Below are 17,051 nucleotides of genomic sequence, written 5' to 3'. Positions count from 1 at the left end.
TTTTTTTTTTTTTTAATGTGGTTTCTCTCTTTCATCCAGGCTGGAGTGAACTGGCGTGATCTTGGCTGACTGCAGCCTCCGCCTGCCCACCAGCACCCGCCTTCTCCCCGTTCAAGCGATTCTCTTGCTTCAGCCTCCCGAGTAGCTGGGATTACAGGTGCCCACCACCACGCCCGGCTAATTTTTGTATTTTTAGTAGAAACGGGGGTTTGTCATGTTGGCCAGGCTGCTCTCGAACTCCCAACCTCAGGTGATCCACCTGCCTCGGCCTCCCAAAGTGCTGAGATTACAGGCATGAGCCACGACACCCAGTCTCCGGACACATTTATAATATTCCCTAAATGCCCACACTGAGATGAGGCAAATTTAATGCAAATTATAGCCACCCTTTACTGAATGCCTACCCTATGTCAAGCGCTGTTCTAAATGTTTAAATATTAATTTATTGAATCCTCTCAACAACCCCATGAGGTAGAAACTGTTTTTGTCTCATATTCCTGATGAGAAAACTGAGGCTAATAGAAGTGAAGCCCCTCAGCTATAGTGCAAAAAAGAGGAAGAGTCCAATTTGAACTCTGGTGGCAGGGCTCCAGCCTGTTTGTTTGTTTGCTTGTTTGTTTGTTTGTTTTGGGGACAGGGTCTTGCTCTGTTGCCCAGGATGGAATGCAGTAGCTATATCACAGCTCACTGCAACCTCAACCTCCCAGGCTCAAGTGATCCTCCCATCTCAGTCTCCAAGATATCTGGGACCACAGGTATGCGCCACCATACCCGGCTAATTTTTTGTACATATATATATTTTTTGTTTTTTTTTTTTTTTGAGACGGAGTCTTGCTCTGTCGCCCGGGCTGGAGTGCAGAGGCCGGATCTCAGCTCACTGCAAGCTCCGCCTCCTGGGTTTACACCATTCTCCTGCCTCAGCCTCCGGAGTCGCTGGGACTACAGGCACCTGCCACCTTGGCCGGCTAGTTTTTTGTATTTTTAGTAGAGACGGGGTTTCACCGTGTTAGCCAGGATGGTCTCGATCTCCTGACCTCGTGATCCGCCCGTCTCGGCCTCCCAAAGTGCTGGGATTACAGGCTTGAGCCACCGCGCCCGGCCCATATATATATTTTTTGTAGATACAGAGTCTCTCTATGTTGCCCGGGCTGGGTCTTGAATTCTTGGGCCCAAGCGATCTTCTTGTCTTGGCCTCCCAAAGTGTTGGAAGTACAGGCATGAGCCACCGCACCCAGCCTGGCTCCGTGCTTCTTATTTTTTTTATTTATTTAGAGACGGAGTTTTGCTCTTGTTGCCCAGGCTGGAGTGCAGTGGTGTGATCTTGGCTCACGGCAACCTCCACCTCCCGGGTTCAAGTGATTCTCCTGCCTCGGCCTCCTGAGTAGCTGGGATTACAGGCACCCGCCACCATGCCTGGCTAATTTTTTGTGTTTTTAGTAGAGACAGGGTGTCGTCATGTTGGCCAGGCTGGTCTCGAACTCCTGACCTCAGGTGATCCACCTGCTTCGGCCTCCCAAAGTGCTGGGATTACAGGCGTGAGCCGCCACGCCCGTCCTCTATGCTTTTAATCATACTTATGTGGTATCATCTTTCATCGGGAGGGTATCCTAAACTGGGAACCACGAGCTCTGAGTCCGTATCACCCCCACACCCGAACCGAACCTTGCCCTCTTACCAGCCTTGCAATAGGAATAATAAGCATGGGCCAGGCACAGTGGCTCACACTTATAATCCCAGCACTTTGGGAGGCCAAGGCAGGCAGATCACCTGAGGCCAGGAGTTCGAGACTAGCCTGACCAACATTGCAAAACCCCATCTCTACTAAAAATACAAAAATTCGCCAGATATGGTGGCACACACCTGTAATCCTAGCTACTCAGGAGGCTGAAGCAGGAGAATTGCTTGAACCTGGGAGGTGGAGGTGGCAGTGAGCCAAGATCGCACCACTGTACTCCAGTCTGGGCGACAGAGCAAGACTCCATCTCAAAAAAAAAAAAAAATGGAGACCAGGCACGGTAGCTCATGCCTGTAATCCCAGCACTTCGGGAGGCTGAGGCGGGTGGATCACCTGAGGTCAGCAGTTCGAGACCAGCCTGACCAACATGAAGAAACCCCATATCTACTAAAAATACAAAAAATGGCCAGGCGCGGTGGCTCTCACCTGTAATCCCGGCACTTTAGGAGGCCAAGGCGGGCAGATCACGAAGTCAGGAGATCAAGACCATCCTGGCTAACACAGTGAAACCCCATCTCTACTAAAAACACAAAAAATTAGCCAGGCATGGTGGTGGGCGCCTGTAGTCCCAGCTATTCAGGAGGCTGAGGCAGGAGAATGGCGTGAACCCAGGAGGCAGAGCTTGCAGTGAGCCAAGATCGGACCACTGCACCCCAGTCGTCTCAAAAAAAAAAAAAACACAGAAAATGTACAAAAAATTAGCCGGGTGTGGTGGTGCATGCCTATAATCCCAACTACTCGGGAGGCTGAGGCGGGAGAATAGCTTGAACCCAGGAGCCGAGATCATCAGCTGGAGCAACAAAAGGGAAACCCTGTCTTAAAAAAAAAAAGGAATGAATCCCCCAGGGCCAAACTATCGGAGTGGCCTCCCCCAGGGTACAAAGATTCACTATCAAGGTGATGTATTAGGCCTTAAGCATGTTGTTACCTGGTTTTATTCAAAGTTCGATTAAGGGATTTTCAGTGTTGAACAGCCCAAGAAACAGACTTGAAGGGAAAAACAAATCACAGAGTTTGGAGCCTGGGCAACATAACATGACCTCATCTCTACTAAAAATAAAAAGAGTCAGGCATGGTGGTTCACGCCTGTAATCCCAGCACTTTGGGTGGCCAAAGTGGGTGGATAACCTGAGGTCAGGAGTTCGAGACCAGCCTGGCCAACTTGGTGAAACCCCATTTCTACTAAAAATACAAAATTAGCTAGGCATGGTGGCGCGCACATGTAATCCCAGCTACTTGGGAGACTGAGGCAGGAGAATTGCTTGAACCCGGGAGGTAGAGGTTGCAGTGAGCTGAGATTGCACTGTTGCACTCCAGTCTGGGCAAAACGAGCGAAACTCTGTCTCAAAAAAATAAAATAAAATAAAAAGAACTAGCTGGACATGGTGGTACGTGCCTATACTCCCAGCTACTCAGGAGGCCGAGGCAGGAGGAATCACTTGACCCTGGGAGGTCGAGGCTGCAGTGAGTTTTGATTGCATCATTGCATTCCATCCTGGGCAACAGTGCAAGAAAAAAAGAGTTGGAGATGGAGATACCACTTTGAGAAATTTCCTCAGATAAATCTGGTTGCAAAGTGCTACCCTTTGCTCCTCACCCTTCAATAACAGAGAGAGAGCAGGGAGCAGGCAAGCAGAAGGACCATTCCCACGAACCAGATGAGGAAACTGAAGCTTAGGAAGGGGAAGTCAGTGACTGAACCAGGAGCGTCCTTCAGCCTTAGGACAGCCAGGCCTGTGTTCCCTTCATCGTCCCTGGATACCCCACTCCCAGCCAGACCTCAAGGTCGGGGGCGCTTCAGAGCTGGCTCCCTGGTGACTGAGCGTGGCTCTGCTTCAGGTTCCGAGGTGACCTGCGGTGGATCCTCTTCTGTGCAGACCTGCCGTCCCTCATCCAAGAAGGCCCTCAGTATGTGCCCTGATGTGGGACCCTCCCAGCCCCTTTGCCGCTCTTACTCTGCCCTTGCTGGGCTTCTTAAGGACTGATCTGGAAAAGAGGAGTGGATTGTCCCTGGCGGGAGGAGGAGGGAAGAAAAGGGGGAACTTTCCACTCAGGCTTCTGGGTGCCTGCATAGTAAACATAGTTGGAACATCCGAGGAATGAACGAATGAACCTGGTCCAACTCCACCTTGGCTCCTCCTCCCAGGAAGCTCAGGTGACCTCTCCCCACCCTTCCACCCCCAGCCCTTCAGCCTTGGGCTGTCCCCTGAAGGGGAGTCAGGTCTCCCTTGCTGGCCTGGGAGAGGGGAGGGGAACTCCTCCAGGGCAGCAAACCTGTTCCCCAACTCCAGCTTCCAGGTAAGGAGGCTGTGACATAGGATTGACAGGCTGGGCCTCTCTGTCCCCAGATGCGGGCTGGTGGCCTTGTGGATGGCAGGTACTCTCCTGTCGCCCCCCAGTGGCGTCCCCCTGGAGAGACTCGTGCAGGTGGCCACGGAAAGAGGCTACACGGCCCAGGGAGAGATGTTCTCAGGTGAGCCGGGTGACTGCGTGCTCCATCACCTCTTCATGAGGCTGGGACCGGAGAGGCTGGGTGGGGTGCTGGCAGCCGTGTTGTCAGGGTGTCTTGTTCCAGTCTTCGGGCCCTTCCCACTGCCCATAGAGCAGAGAGGTTACAAGATGGACTCGAGCTGGCTGCACGGGTTGCAAACCCAGCTCTGCCACCTCTTTGCTGTGGCCATGGACAAGCCACTGACGCTTTTAGTGCCTCATTTTCTTCATTTGTACCAAGGGGTGGAAGGTCATGGTGAGGGTTGGAAGCATCGCCCACTGTGAACCCTCGGCACGGTGCTGGGCCCACGCAACAAGCCCCCTCTGTGTGCTCTCACCATGCAGTGGCCGATATGGGCAGGCTGGCCCAGGAGGTGCTGGGCTGCCAGGCCAAGCTGCTCTCTGGCGGCCTGGGTGGTCCCAACAGAGACCTCGTCCTGCAGCACCTGGTCACTGGACATCCCCTGCTCATCCCGTATCCCAGGGCCTTGGAGGGAGGAGGACAGGGGTGGCGAAGGGTGGGTCGCAGGGCCACGCTATCGTTTTTACCTTAATGCCAGTACCAGCTACGACGAAGACTTCAACCATGAGCCGTGTCAGAGAAAGGGCCACAAGGCCCACTGGGCGGTGAGCGCAGGTGGGTCCCCTCCTTTGTCTGCACCCCTCATCCTGGGTCTCCCTGGCCTCCATTAACCCTCCTGACATTCTCACTCCTCGTGCTGGTGTCTCCCCAGCCAGGCTGGGCACTTAGCATAGCACCGGGCAGGCTGGGCCCCAGGTGTCCACCAGTTGGAGCTTCTACAAACGGAAGCTCAGAGCATAGATTTCAGGATCAGAACATCTGGGCTCCAGGCCTGGTGCAGCCTCTTCTAGGCTCTGTAACTCTGGGCAGGTATCATCGCCTCTCTGGGCCGTTCCTTTCCACATCTGGAAATCAGGGGTAACAGTAGCACCCTCCTCATGAGGCTGCCTTGTAGGCATAGCATGCAGCACTCAGAACAGGGCTTGGCCGGACGCAGTGGCTCACGCCTGTAATCCCAACAGTTCGGGAGGCCAAGGCAGGTGGATCACTTGAGGTCAGGAGTTTGAGACCAACCTGGCCAACATGGTGATACCCTGTTTCTACTAAAACTACAAAAATTAGCCGGGCGTGGTGGTGTGTGTCTGAAATCCCAGCTACTTGGGAGGCTAAAGCAGGAAAATCGCTTGGACGTGGGAGGTGGAGGTTGCAGTGAGCTGAGATGGCGCCACTGCACTCTAGCCTGGGTGACAGAGCAAAACTCCGTCTCAAAAAAAAAAAAAAAAAGAATAGGGCTTGGCATGTGACACGTCTCTGTAAGCATTACCAGCACTGTCTTCATCATTCCCCCACCTGAAAGAAGGCCAGGTTGGTCCGCGTCAGGAGGTCCCGGGGAGGCTCCATTCAGCTTCTTCATGGCTGTGTGGTCTTGACAGCTCCTCTTGGATCCTCTTCCCTAGACAGCTGGGGATGACCGGGTGATGGCATTTGCTCCATCTCATGCTGCCTCCCCACCTCCCCTGTGCTGTCAGGCCAAGGGAGGCAAGACTTAAAACGCCTGCAGCCTTGGAGCCGGATGCTGTGGTGGGGCCAAATCCCAACCCACTGGTCACCAGTAACGTCACTGTAACCTAGGAATGGCAGCTGCACCCACCCTGGAGGGATGGGAGGGGGCGGAAGTTAGCCCCAGCACCTGGTCCTGGCTCAGTCGCTGCCACTCACCACTTTCTCCTCTTCCCCAGGGGTCCTGCTGGGTGTTCGGGCTGTGCCTAGTCTCGGCTACGCTGAGGACCCTGAGCTGCCGGGCCTGTTCCACCCAGTGCTGGGCACGCCCTGCCAGCCACCATCCCTGCCGGAGGAGGGCTCCCCGGGAGCTGTCTACCTGCTGTCCAAGCAGGGCAAGAGTTGGCACTATCAGCTGTGGGACTACGACCAAGTCCGGGACAGCAACCTGCAGCTGACGGACTTCTCACCCTCGCGGGCCACTGATGGCCGGGTGTACGTGGTGCCCATGGGTGGGGTGCGGGCTGGCCTCTGTGGCCAGGCCCTGCTCCTCACACCGCAAGACTGCAGTCATTAGCTGGGGCTGCAGTCCCGGGCTGCAGCCTAGCTCGGTCACCATTTCAAGTGTGCCCCCACTTCCTCCTCTGTGTGATGGCCCCAAGGTTTAAGCTGGGTCTCAAGGGCCTCCAGCCCAGGGATCCTTCATAAGGGCCACCCCCACTCCATCTCTCCCAAGCCTGGGCATCGTCCCAACCCCAGGCCCACCCCCTGCAGTATTGAGCACCAGCTGGTCCCTCTAGGGAGAGACTGACGACAGCCCAGACCCTGCGGCCTGCCTGTCCCATCTGAATGTTGCATCTGTCCGTTTCTTACTAGGGACTGCCTCTGTCACCTCACGAGATCTAAGGAGCCTGGGCCCTCTGCTGCTCCCAGGACCGGGACACTGAACTGCGCCAGCCCCAGCTCACCCCTCCTTAGCCCAGGCTCTGCCTCACACTTGCCGCCTGCCAGTCATACTGGCCTTTCAGATCCCTGAAGTGTTGTTCAAATCCCCGGAGCATTGAGGCTCACCCCAGCCCTCTGCTGAGGATCATTCCGTAACTTCTCCATCGAGGCTCAGGTATCACTACCTCAGGGAGGAGTCCCTCAGCCCCAGTCAAGACACCCCCCGCACCTCATATCTTTATAGTTTTAAAGTCCATCTGGGAGCAGTTACCTGTGCCAGCGCCTCTATCTGTGTTAGCAGGTCTGGCAACCTTGTAAGGGGGGTACTAGATGGACCCGGTTTGACAGATGGCAAGACAGGCCTGGAGAAGTGGAATTGCTGGCCTGAGGTCACATGACTAGCACGTGGCAGGGTCAGGATTCAAGCTAGGTAGTTAGTGTCTCTCAGCCAGGCTGTCTCCTGGCTCCCTGAACATTATGGTGCCGACCACAAACTTTGCTATCCACCCATATAAACATCTAGTGAGTGTGTGTGATTACTAGCTTCATGAATACCTGACCCCTTCACTCTGAAGTAGGAGGAACAGGCCTGTCTGGATCACTTCTCTGTCCCTAACCGAGCCTGTGTCATTTAGGGAAACTGTACAGAGCAGTGTTGCCTTTTTTTTTTTTCTGAGATGGAGTCTCATTCTGTCATCCAGGCTGGAGTACAGTGGCATGATCTCGGCTCACTCCAGCCTCCACTTCCCAGGTTCAAGTGATTCTCCTGCCTCGGCCCCCCAAGTAGCTGGGATTATAGGCATGCACCACCATGCCTCGCTAATTTTTTGTATTTTTAGTAGAGACGGGGCTTTGCCATGTTGGCCAGGCTGGTCTCGAACTCCTGACCTCAAGTGATCTACCCGCCTCGGCCTCCCAAAGTGCTGGGATTACAGGTGTCAGCCACTGTGCCAGGCCACAGTGCAATCTTTCTTTTTTTTTTTTTTGAGACGGAGTCTTGCTCTGCTGCCCAGGCTGGAGTGCAGTGGCCGGCTCTCAGCTCACTGCAAGCTGCGCCTCCCAGGTTCACGCCATTCTCCTGTCTCAGCCTCCCGAGTAGCTGGGACTACAGGCGCCCGCCTCGTCGCCCGGCTAGTTTTTTGTATTTTTTAGTAGAGACGGGGTTTCACCGTATTAGCCAGGATGGTCTCGATCTCCTGACCTCGTGATCCGCCCGTCTCGGCCTCCCAAAGTGCTGGGATTACAGGCTTGAGCCACTGCGCCTGGCCACAGTGCAATATTTCTAACCAGTGATCAGGGTAAAGAGGATGCGTGTCCACCATCCCAGCCCTGATCAGCCTGCCTGTGCATCCCCCATCCCAGCCAGGGCTTGGAGCAGCCTTGGTCACCACCGTGTCCCCTGCATTGTAACACATCCAGGCACAATAATAGCCACCCAGTGAGTGCCAAGTGAGTGAACCAGCCTGCTCGGAGCCTGCCTCTTTCCCAAACTGCTCATTATCCTGTTACCCCACCCAGCCCAAGTGCCCAAATACACTCCAGATGCAAAATAAAAAGCTCTACAACATTGGCTCTGAATGTCCTGTTTATTGGGGTTTTGTCACAGGCAGGAGGCTCAGCAGAGCCATTCTGCCTCCCGCTTCCCAGTACTACCCCGTGCAGCAACTGCCCCTCGTATAAATAAGTATCAAGATGGTCAGCAGAAAAGGAGAGCGTCTCCTCAGCCCTGGAAGAAAGTGTGGGAGCTTCAGCTTAGGGAAGAGGTAGGTGCCTATCCGCCAGCCCAGCCTCAAGGGCCAGGAAGACCTGGCTATGCGTGCTGGAGGGGGCATTAGCCACACCCCAGGGTTCTATAGTCTTTGGTTTGAATCAGGCTGCAGGCCAGGGTTGTGGCTGGCAGCCCCACCCACCCTGTGCCTCTGACACACCCAGTGTTTTTCCCTGCAGCGGCCCGGGATTGGATGGGGCCCTCCTGAGTGCGGCAGCTCTTAAGTCGCAGGGGGAGGCCCACTTTCCCAGCCTCTGAACCTCCTTTCTGCCACTGCAGTTTGCTAGGAGAAAGGAGGGAGAAGCCGGGGGGTCAGGCAGGAGGTGGAAGTCCTGAGGCCGGATCTGGTGCACAGAGGAGCGAAGTACTGTCACAGTGCTGTCACAGTGCTGGCACAGATGTGGCTGTGGTTTGGGTCTGCAGGAGGTCAGCAGAGTCCTCTGAGGGACATGGAGGATCCTACAGGGCCACAGCAGGGCAGGATACCGCCCAGCGGTATCAGCCCTCAGGCTGTGTCCAGTCCCATGGGGTCATGCCCTCTGAGCCTCTTGTCCCTTAGCACTCAAATGGCTCTCTGGTGAAGACGTGGACTGTCACTCTCCCTAGATGGTCCAGCAGTGCCTGCATCTGTTCACCAACGATGCCTGACCCTCTGAGGCACCACAGATGAGCCTGACCCAGTCCCAGACCTCAGCCAGCTGGCAGCCTGGAGGCTGACAGGGAGGCAGGTTAGAAGTGATTCATGCGTCCACAGGCACCCTGTCACGCCATACCCTGTGACATCTGAAGTGAATGCTCTCAGGGCAGCCCCTCAGAAGCCTTCCCAGCAGATCGGGGGACCCCGTTCTGGTTTTTCTGACTCACTGCCTCGTCATGTTCCTTCCAGGTCCCCATAGCCCCTGCATCATGATGGGGCCAGGTGCTACCTGATCTCCTAAGGCCCTTCAGACCTTTCCACGTTGGTCTCATGTGGCACATGACACAATCTCTCCCGTCCTTGGAGGCCAGCTCCCCCATGGCCAACCTCAGGCCCCCCATGGCATCTCAGGGCTCCTCCAGCCAGACTGGCACCATCCAATTAAACCTGGCGGTGGCTGAGCAGCTCAGCTCTGTGCCAGCCCCTGCAGGAGGCAGATCATGTTGTCCAGGCCCCAGAGGTAGCCATCCTCACGGTTGCCCTCAGCCCAGGGCAGCCTGTGGCTGAGCGTCTGGTGGTCGGGCAAGGCCACCGTCTTGCCGAAGTCGATCATCCAGACCTTGGCCAGGCCGGTGTGGTCGTGCACGAAGAGGAGGGAGCTGCCTACCACCTGCCAGGGGAGAGACGGGAAGTTAAGGAAGGAGCAGGCACTGGCCAAGGTCCCTTCCTGACAGGCAGCAGAGCTGGGTGGTTGACAGCATGAACCCTGGAACCTGGCTACCTGATTCAGATCCTGGCTGTGCCACCTCCTGGCTGTGCAGCCTTGGGCAGGTGTCTTAACCTCTCTGTAGTTCTGCGTCCTCATATACAAAGTGAGAGTAATACAGTTAGTCCCCAGTCAGTGGTTTCATTTTCTTTGGTTTTAGTTACTCTCAGTCAACTGTGATCCAAAAATATTAAATGGAAAATTCCAGAAATAAACAATGCGTAAATTTTAAATTGCACACCGTCCTAAGTACTGTGATGAAATCTTGCGCCATCCTGCTCCATACCACCTGGGATGCGAATCATCCCTTTGTCCAGCGTGTCCATGCTGTATCCGCCACCCACCCACTAGTCACCTAGGAACCACCTTGGTTATCAGACTAAGAAAACACAGTCTATAGTTCAGTACTATCCACAGTTTGTAGCATCAGCTGGGGGATTGGAAGAGATCATCTGAGGAAAAGGGGTCGACTGTAGGATCATTTACCTCAGAGGTTGCTGGGCATATTATATATATGAATTAATCTACATTAAGTGCTTAAGACAGTGCTTGGTACATAGCAGATACACAGCAAATGTTCAGTGTGAGGCATGATCAAAATGCACTGCAGCCTTGACCTCCTGGACTCAAGCCCTCCTCCTGCCTCAGCCTCCTGAGTAGCTGAGGCTACAGGCATGCACCACCATGCCTTTGGTTTTTTCTTCTTCTTTTTTTTTTTGAGACGGAGTCTCGCTCTGTCGCCCAGGCTGGAGTGCAGTGGCTGGATCTCAGCTCACTGCAAGCTCTGCCTCCCGGGTTCACGCCATTCTCCTGCCTCAGCCTCCCGAGTAGCTGGGACTACAGGCGCCCGCCACCTCGCCCGGCTGGTTTTTTGTATTTTTTAGTAGAGACGGGGTTTCACCGTGTTAGCCCGGATGGTCTCAATCTCCTGACCTCGTGATCCGCCCGTCTCGGCCTCCCAAAGTGCTGGGATTATAGGCTTGAACCACCGTGCCCGGCCTCTTTTTTTTTTTTTGAGACAGAGTCTCACTCTGTTGCCCAGGCTGGAGTGCAGTGGCACAATCTCAGCTCACTGCAACCTCCACCTACTGGGTTCAAGTGATTTCCGGCTAATTTTTGTTGTTGTTGTTAAGATGGAGTCTCGCTCTGTCACCCAGACTGGAGTGCAGTGGTGCAATCTCAGCTCACTGCAAGCTCCGCCTCCCGGGTTCACACCATTCTCCTGCCTCAGCCTTCCCAGCAGCTGGGACTACAGGTGCCCACCACTAAGCCTGGCTAATTTTTTGTATGTTTCAGTAGAGACGGGGTTTCACCATGTTAGCCAGGATGGTCTCGATCTCCTGACCTCGTGATCTGCCCGCCTCGGCCTCCCAAAGTGCTGGGATTACAGGCGTGAGCACCGCTACTGGCAGCTGTTTTTTTTTTTTTTAAATATAAGGCCAGGCAGAGTGGCTCACGCCTGTAATCTCAGCACTTTGGGAGGCTGAGGAGGGCAGATCATGAGGTCAGGAGATTGAGACCATGCTAGTCAACACGGTGAAACCCTGTCTCTACTAAAAATACAAAAATTAGCCGGGCGTGGTGGCAGGCACCTGCAGTCCCAGCTACTCGGGAGGCTGAGGCAGGAGAATGGCATGAACCCAGGAGGTGGAGCTTGTAGCGGGCCAAGAGTGTACCACTGCACTCCGGCCTGGGTGACAGAGCAAGACCTCGTCTCAAAAAAAAAAAGAGAGACAAGGTCTCACTATATCGCCCAGGCTGGTCTCGAACTCCTGAGCTCAAGCGATCCTCCCGCCTCAACTTCCCAAAGTGCTGGAATTACAGGCATGAGCCACTGTGCCTGGCCTTTGCTAAGCCACAGTCCAAACTCAAATTCCTTCAGGACCCAGAATAAATGAGGAGAGCCTGGCAGAGACTAAAGAATGGGATTGTGTGCTGGTCATGGTAGTGCACACTTGTAGTTCCAGTGACAGGTGGTCCAGGCAGGAGGATCACTTGAGCCCAGGAGATTGACACTATAGTGACCTATGCTTGCGCCACTGCACTCCTGCCTGGGCAACACAGTGAGACCCTGACTCTGACCAAAAAAAAAATTTTAAAAACTAGAATTGGATAATGCCTTCACTTAGAAAGAGCCAGTGACTTCTCAGGCCTCGTGGACTGCTACTGATGACTGGTTTCCTCCTCTGTAGAATCGGGATGATGGTACCAGCCCTACTCATCAGGTGCCTCCCAGTGGTTGGCACAGTCAGCTCTCAGTAGACGCTGTTTTTATTTATTTATTTTTAAGACAGAATTTTGCTCTTGTTGCCCAGGCTGGAGTGCAATGGCATGATCTCGGCTCACCGCAACCTCCACCTCCCGGGTTCAAGAGATTCTCCTGCCTCAGCCTCCCGAGTAGCTAGGATTACAGGCATGCTCCATCACATCTGATTAATTTTGTATTTTTAGTAGAGATGGGGTTTCCCCATGTTAGTCAAGCTGACCTCGAACTCCCGACCTCAGGTGATCTGCCCGCCTTGGCTTCCCAAAGTGCTGGGATTATAAGCATGAGCCCCTGCACCCGGCATTTTTTTTTTTTTTTAAATACAGACAGGGTCTTGCTATGTTGCCCAGGCTGGTCTTGGCACTCCTGGGCTCCAGCAATCCTCCCGCCTCAGCCTCCCAAAGTGCTGGTATTACAGGTGTGGGCCACCACACCCAGCTCCTTTTTATATCTTTTGACCTGTAACTCATCAATGGTTTCCCCCCCATGTACCTGGACCCCGACAACCCTATATCCACCCATGGCAGCAAGGACTCGCACCTCGTGGGTCTTGAAGAAGGGGGAGACCTCCAGAGCTTCACGAAGTTCTTCTAGGCGTGCCACGTACTTTTGCTGTGTGACAGGGAGGGTTCCTTGGTTAGCATGGGGACTTTGTGGGGCCTTGACCACCTTGAGCTCTGACCTTACCCCATTCCCCCAAAGGAGTAGGCAGGCTCTAGCCAGGATGGAATACGGGAGCCATGGGGAAGACAGGGCGGAGGAGTGAAGGCTTGGATTCATCAAGGTGGCATGGAGAAAAGTGGTGGATTCCATGAATTTCCACTCCCATCCAGAAGCGGAGTCTGTCTCCCGACCCGATTCGATCCAGGCTGGGTCACATGACTTGGTGAACGGCAGAAATGATGGTGGCCATTCTGAGCCCAGGCAACAAGAGGCCTTGCATTTTTACTTGTTCTCTTGGCCCCCTGCCTCCACTGTGAGAACAAGTCCAGGCCATCTTGCTATCAAGAGACATGCGGCCAAGTCATGAGCCAACCGGCAGAGCTGGGAGCAGGGCCACCCTGGACCAGCCAGCCTTGCCAAGCCACCAGCTGACCTCAGACTGAGCAAAGCCAGCCAGTATCAGTCCAGCCCCACCCAAAGCAGAAGACCACTGACTTTGGAGCAAGAATAAACAGAGGCTGTCTTAAGCTGCTACTTTCTGGGACACAGGTGTCTCACTCACCAGGATGATGTGGTCTCCATCCAAGAAGTCCTCCAGCACCTTTGTCACCTGCTCCAGTGCCTGTGTCTTCTTGAAGTTGGTATTGCAGGTCCCATCTGCCTTCTGTAGGGCAGGATGTGGAGGGGCAGGGTCATGGCCTTTTCCTTCCCACGCCCAATACCCAGCAACCTCAAATACCTCCCAGGAGGCCAGGCGCAGTGGCCAAGACCAGCCTGGGCAACATAGCAAGACCCCATCTCTATTTAAAAAAAAAAAAAAAGCCTGGTGTGGTAGTGTGCACCTATGGTCCCAAGTTTGGGATCATGCCTGTAATCCTAGCGCTTTGGGAGGCTGAGGCGGGAGGATCACTTGAGGTCAGGAGTTCATGACCAGCCTGGCTAACATGGTGAAACCCCGTCTCTACCAAAAATACAAAAAATTAGCCAAGTGTGGTGGCAGGCACCTGTAATCCCAGCTAGTCGGGAGGTTGAGATAGGAAAATCACTTGAACCCAGGAGGCAGAGGTTGCAGTGAGCAGAGATTGCACCACTACATTCGAGCCTGGGCAACAGAATAAGACTCCGTCTCAAAAAAGGCAAATTCCCAGGGCCACCCGCCTGCCTGCACGCTTGCTGCCAGAGGAGGAAGCCAGCCTACCTGCCCAGCCCCAGCTCGACCCAGCCCCAGGTCACATGTCTGAGCCCAGTCCTTCCACACCCTTCCAACCTTGAACCTCCTGGTTGAACCCGTCTAGCAAAGTGGGCTTTGGAGCGGGGTGGAGCTGGCTTTGAATCATGACTCTGCTCTTTTTTTTTTTTTTTTGAGATAGAGTCTTACTGTGTCACCCAGGCTGGAGTAGTGGTGAAATCTCGGCTCACTGCAAGCTCTGCCTCCCGGGTTCACGCCATTCTCCTGCCTCAGCCTCCTGAGTAGCTGGGACCACAGGTGCCCGCCAACACACCCAGCTAATTTTTTTGTATTTTTAGTAGAGGCGGGGTTTCACCGTATTAGCCAGGATGGTCTCGATCTCCTGACCTCGTGATCCGCCTGCCTCAGCCTTCCAAAGTGCTGGGATTACAGGCGTGAGCCACTGCGCCCGGCCGTGACTCTGCTCTTTTCTAGCTGGAGGGTCTTAAGTCATTTCACCTGCCTCAGCCTCAGTTTCCTCATCTGGAAAATGGGAATTGTGTTGGTGTCTACTCGCTAAGGCTGGTGTAAGGATTAGAGGAGACCAGGTGTGTAGGATGCACAGCACAGTGCCTGGCACATAGTTATTTGAGACTAATGAGACTAATGTTATCTGTTATGTTTGAGTGGGACTCAGAGAACCCACCTAAGTCATCTGCCACACTGTGCCAGGTGCTATGTGGGCACTTGGCAATAGGGGGTAACAGGACAGACACAGTCAGATGAGGGGGCAGACACTGAGTAAGATGATCATAAAGGAAGAAAAGAATAATGAAAGAGTATAAGGAGCTATGAGGAGGTGAAGGGGGGGACCCTGATCTAGTAGAATAGAAATCAGGGAGGGCTTCCCTGAGGAAGTAAAATTTGAAAGGAGACAGAAAAATGACTGAGAATCAACCAGACCAGGAGACACAGGCGGAAGAGACCAGGGTGTGGTGGCATGCACCTGTGTCCCAGCTACTCAGGAGGCTGAGGTGGGGGGATCGCTTGAGTTTAGGAGATTGAGGCTGCAGTGAGCTGTGATCACGCCACCAGCCTGGGTGACGACAGAGTGAGACACTGCCTCAAAAAATAAAATAAAATAAAATAGAGGGAAAAGCATTCCTGGCAAAGGTGTGCAGAGGCCTTGTGGCAGGAAAAAGCAAGCCTATTTCAAGCAAATGAAAGTGCTTTACTGTGCCTGAAGGTAAACGAAAAGAGAGGAATGAGAGGCTGGGCGTGGTGGCTCACGCCTATAATCCAGGCACTTTGGGAGGCTAAGACAGGCAGATCACTTGAGGCCAGGAGTTCAAGATCAGCCTGGCCAACATAGTGAAACCCCGTCTCTCTTAAAAATACAAACAATAGGCTGGGCGCAGTGGCTCACACCTGTAATCTCAGCACTTTGGGAGGCCGAGGGGGGCGGATCACAAGGTTAGGAGTTCAAGACCAGCCCGGCCAATATGGTGAAACCCTGTCTCTACTAAAAATACAAAAATTAGCCAGGAGCAGTGGCGCACACCTGTAATCCCAGCTACTCGGGAGGCTGAGGCAGAAGAATCGCTTGAACCGGGAGGCGGAGGTTTGCAGTGAGCTAAGACCATACCACTACACTCTAGCCTGGGCAACAGAGCGAGACTCTGTCTCCAAAAACAAAAACAAAAGAACAATTAGCCAGGCATGGTAGTGCATGCCAGTAATCACATCGAGTCAGGAAGCTGAGGTGGGAGAATCGCTTGAACCCAAAAGGTGGAGGTTGTAGTAAGTTGAGATTGTGCCATGGCACTTTAGCCTGGGTGACAGAGCGAGACTCTTTCTCAAAAAAAAAGAAAAGAGAAGAATGAGAGAGAGAGATGAGGCTAGACCCTAGAGGGCCCTACAGCCTATGGAACTTTGCTTCAAGGTACTACGGAGCCACAGAAGGGTTTTGAACAGGAGACTGGCATGGTTGGCTCTGAAACAGGCATTCTCATACACTGCTGGTGGGATGTGTGGTGGCATAACACCAATAGCGGAAGTTTGGTAATCTCTAGCAAATTACCCATGCAATTAATCTTTGACCCAGGAGTCCTTCTTCTGGAAATCTACAGCTCAATCTGCATACTTGCAAAATGTCTTATGTACAAAGTGATTCTTTGAGGCCTGCTAATGGCAAAAAATGGAAACAACCCGGGGTCTGCCTATAGGGGACCAGGCACAGTCGCAAAAACAGTGCGGGCCGGGCACGGTGGCTCACGCCTGTAATCCCAGCACTTTGGGAGGCCGACGCGGGTAGATCACGAGGTCAGGAGATCGAGACCATCCTGGCTAACACGGTGAAACCCCGTCTCTACTAAAAATACAAAAAATTAGCTGGGTGTGGTGGTGAGCACCTGTAGTCCCAGCTACTTGGGCGGCTGAGGCAGGAGAATGGTGTGAACCTGGGAGGCGGAGCTTGCAGTGACCTGAGATTGCACCACTGCACTCCGGCCTGGGCGACAGAGCAAGACTCCGACTCAAAAAAAAAACAAAAACAAAAAAAAAACAGTGTTACATAGCTGTGGGGGGAAGAAAAACAGTAAGAAAGAGGAGGCTTTCTATGGAATGATGTGGAAAACTCTCCAGGATGTTACTACTAAGTGAAAATAGCCAAGTACCAGTCAGTATGCGTACCGAGGAACATTTTGGATCTACAACTCTGTTTACTTGCACTAACAGGAAGAAATACAAGAAACTGATAAAGTGGTTCCCCACGAGCAGGTGGAGGGGTAGAGGGACAGAATGGGAAGGACAGCACCAGAGTTGGGAGAGAAATTCCTCCACATTTACCTTTTATAATATTATTTTGACTTTTGAACTGTGTGACTAGCTATTCAAACAATTTTTTTTTTCTTCTAGAAACAGAGGCTCCCTATGTTGGCCAGCTTAGTCCTGAACTACTCCTGGCCTCAAGCAATCCTACTGCCTTGGTCTCCCAAAGTGCTGGGATTACAGGCATGAACCACCATGCCTGGCCTATTCAATTATATTTAATTTGCCAAAGAAAAGGAATGCAAGAAAGAAAAGAGAAACC

At 53.4% G+C, this 17,051-nt stretch overlaps 2 protein-coding genes across 6 annotated transcripts in view; one reads left to right on the top strand and one right to left on the bottom strand.

Moving 5' to 3' along the window:
* Positions 1 to 7,459, top strand: part of ACTMAP (actin maturation protease) — a 10,724-nt gene extending 3,265 nt beyond the window's left edge. The window contains exons 2-7 of one of the 5 annotated variants that reach the window (XM_017887427.1): positions 3,575 to 3,643; positions 4,084 to 4,208; positions 4,571 to 4,700; positions 4,792 to 4,862; positions 5,987 to 6,242; positions 6,624 to 7,459. In XM_017887427.1, coding sequence (XP_017742916.1) covers positions 3,575 to 3,643; positions 4,084 to 4,208; positions 4,571 to 4,700; positions 4,792 to 4,862; positions 5,987 to 6,242; positions 6,624 to 6,783 — 811 coding nt within the window. In that variant the 3' untranslated portion in view covers positions 6,784 to 7,459. Of the gene's footprint in view, positions 1 to 3,574; positions 3,644 to 4,083; positions 4,209 to 4,570; positions 4,701 to 4,785; positions 4,863 to 5,986 lie in introns of all 5 variants that reach the window. The other 4 variants (XM_017887426.1, XM_017887428.1, XM_017887429.1 and 1 more) reach the window with 4 other exon arrangements.
* An 800-nt stretch (positions 7,460 to 8,259) lies between these two features.
* ITPKC (inositol-trisphosphate 3-kinase C) overlaps positions 8,260 to 17,051 on the bottom strand; it is a 16,889-nt gene continuing 8,097 nt past the window's right edge. The window contains exons 3-6 of the mRNA XM_017887362.1: positions 14,667 to 14,695; positions 13,355 to 13,578; positions 12,670 to 12,741; positions 8,260 to 9,767 (exon numbers count right to left, since the gene is read on the bottom strand). Of these exons, the coding sequence (XP_017742851.1) occupies positions 9,564 to 9,767; positions 12,670 to 12,741; positions 13,355 to 13,578; positions 14,667 to 14,695 (529 nt within the window). The 3' untranslated portion in view covers positions 8,260 to 9,563. The remainder of the gene's footprint in view (positions 9,768 to 12,669; positions 12,742 to 13,354; positions 13,579 to 14,666; positions 14,696 to 17,051) is intronic.

Source organism: Rhinopithecus bieti, unplaced genomic scaffold (assembly GCF_001698545.2).
Source record: "Rhinopithecus bieti isolate Rb0 unplaced genomic scaffold, ASM169854v2 scaffold_15776, whole genome shotgun sequence".
Classification (NCBI taxonomy): Eukaryota; Metazoa; Chordata; class Mammalia; order Primates; family Cercopithecidae; genus Rhinopithecus; species Rhinopithecus bieti.
The sequence above is the reverse complement of the archived record's forward strand: the minus strand, read 5'-3'. Positions and strand labels throughout refer to the sequence as shown.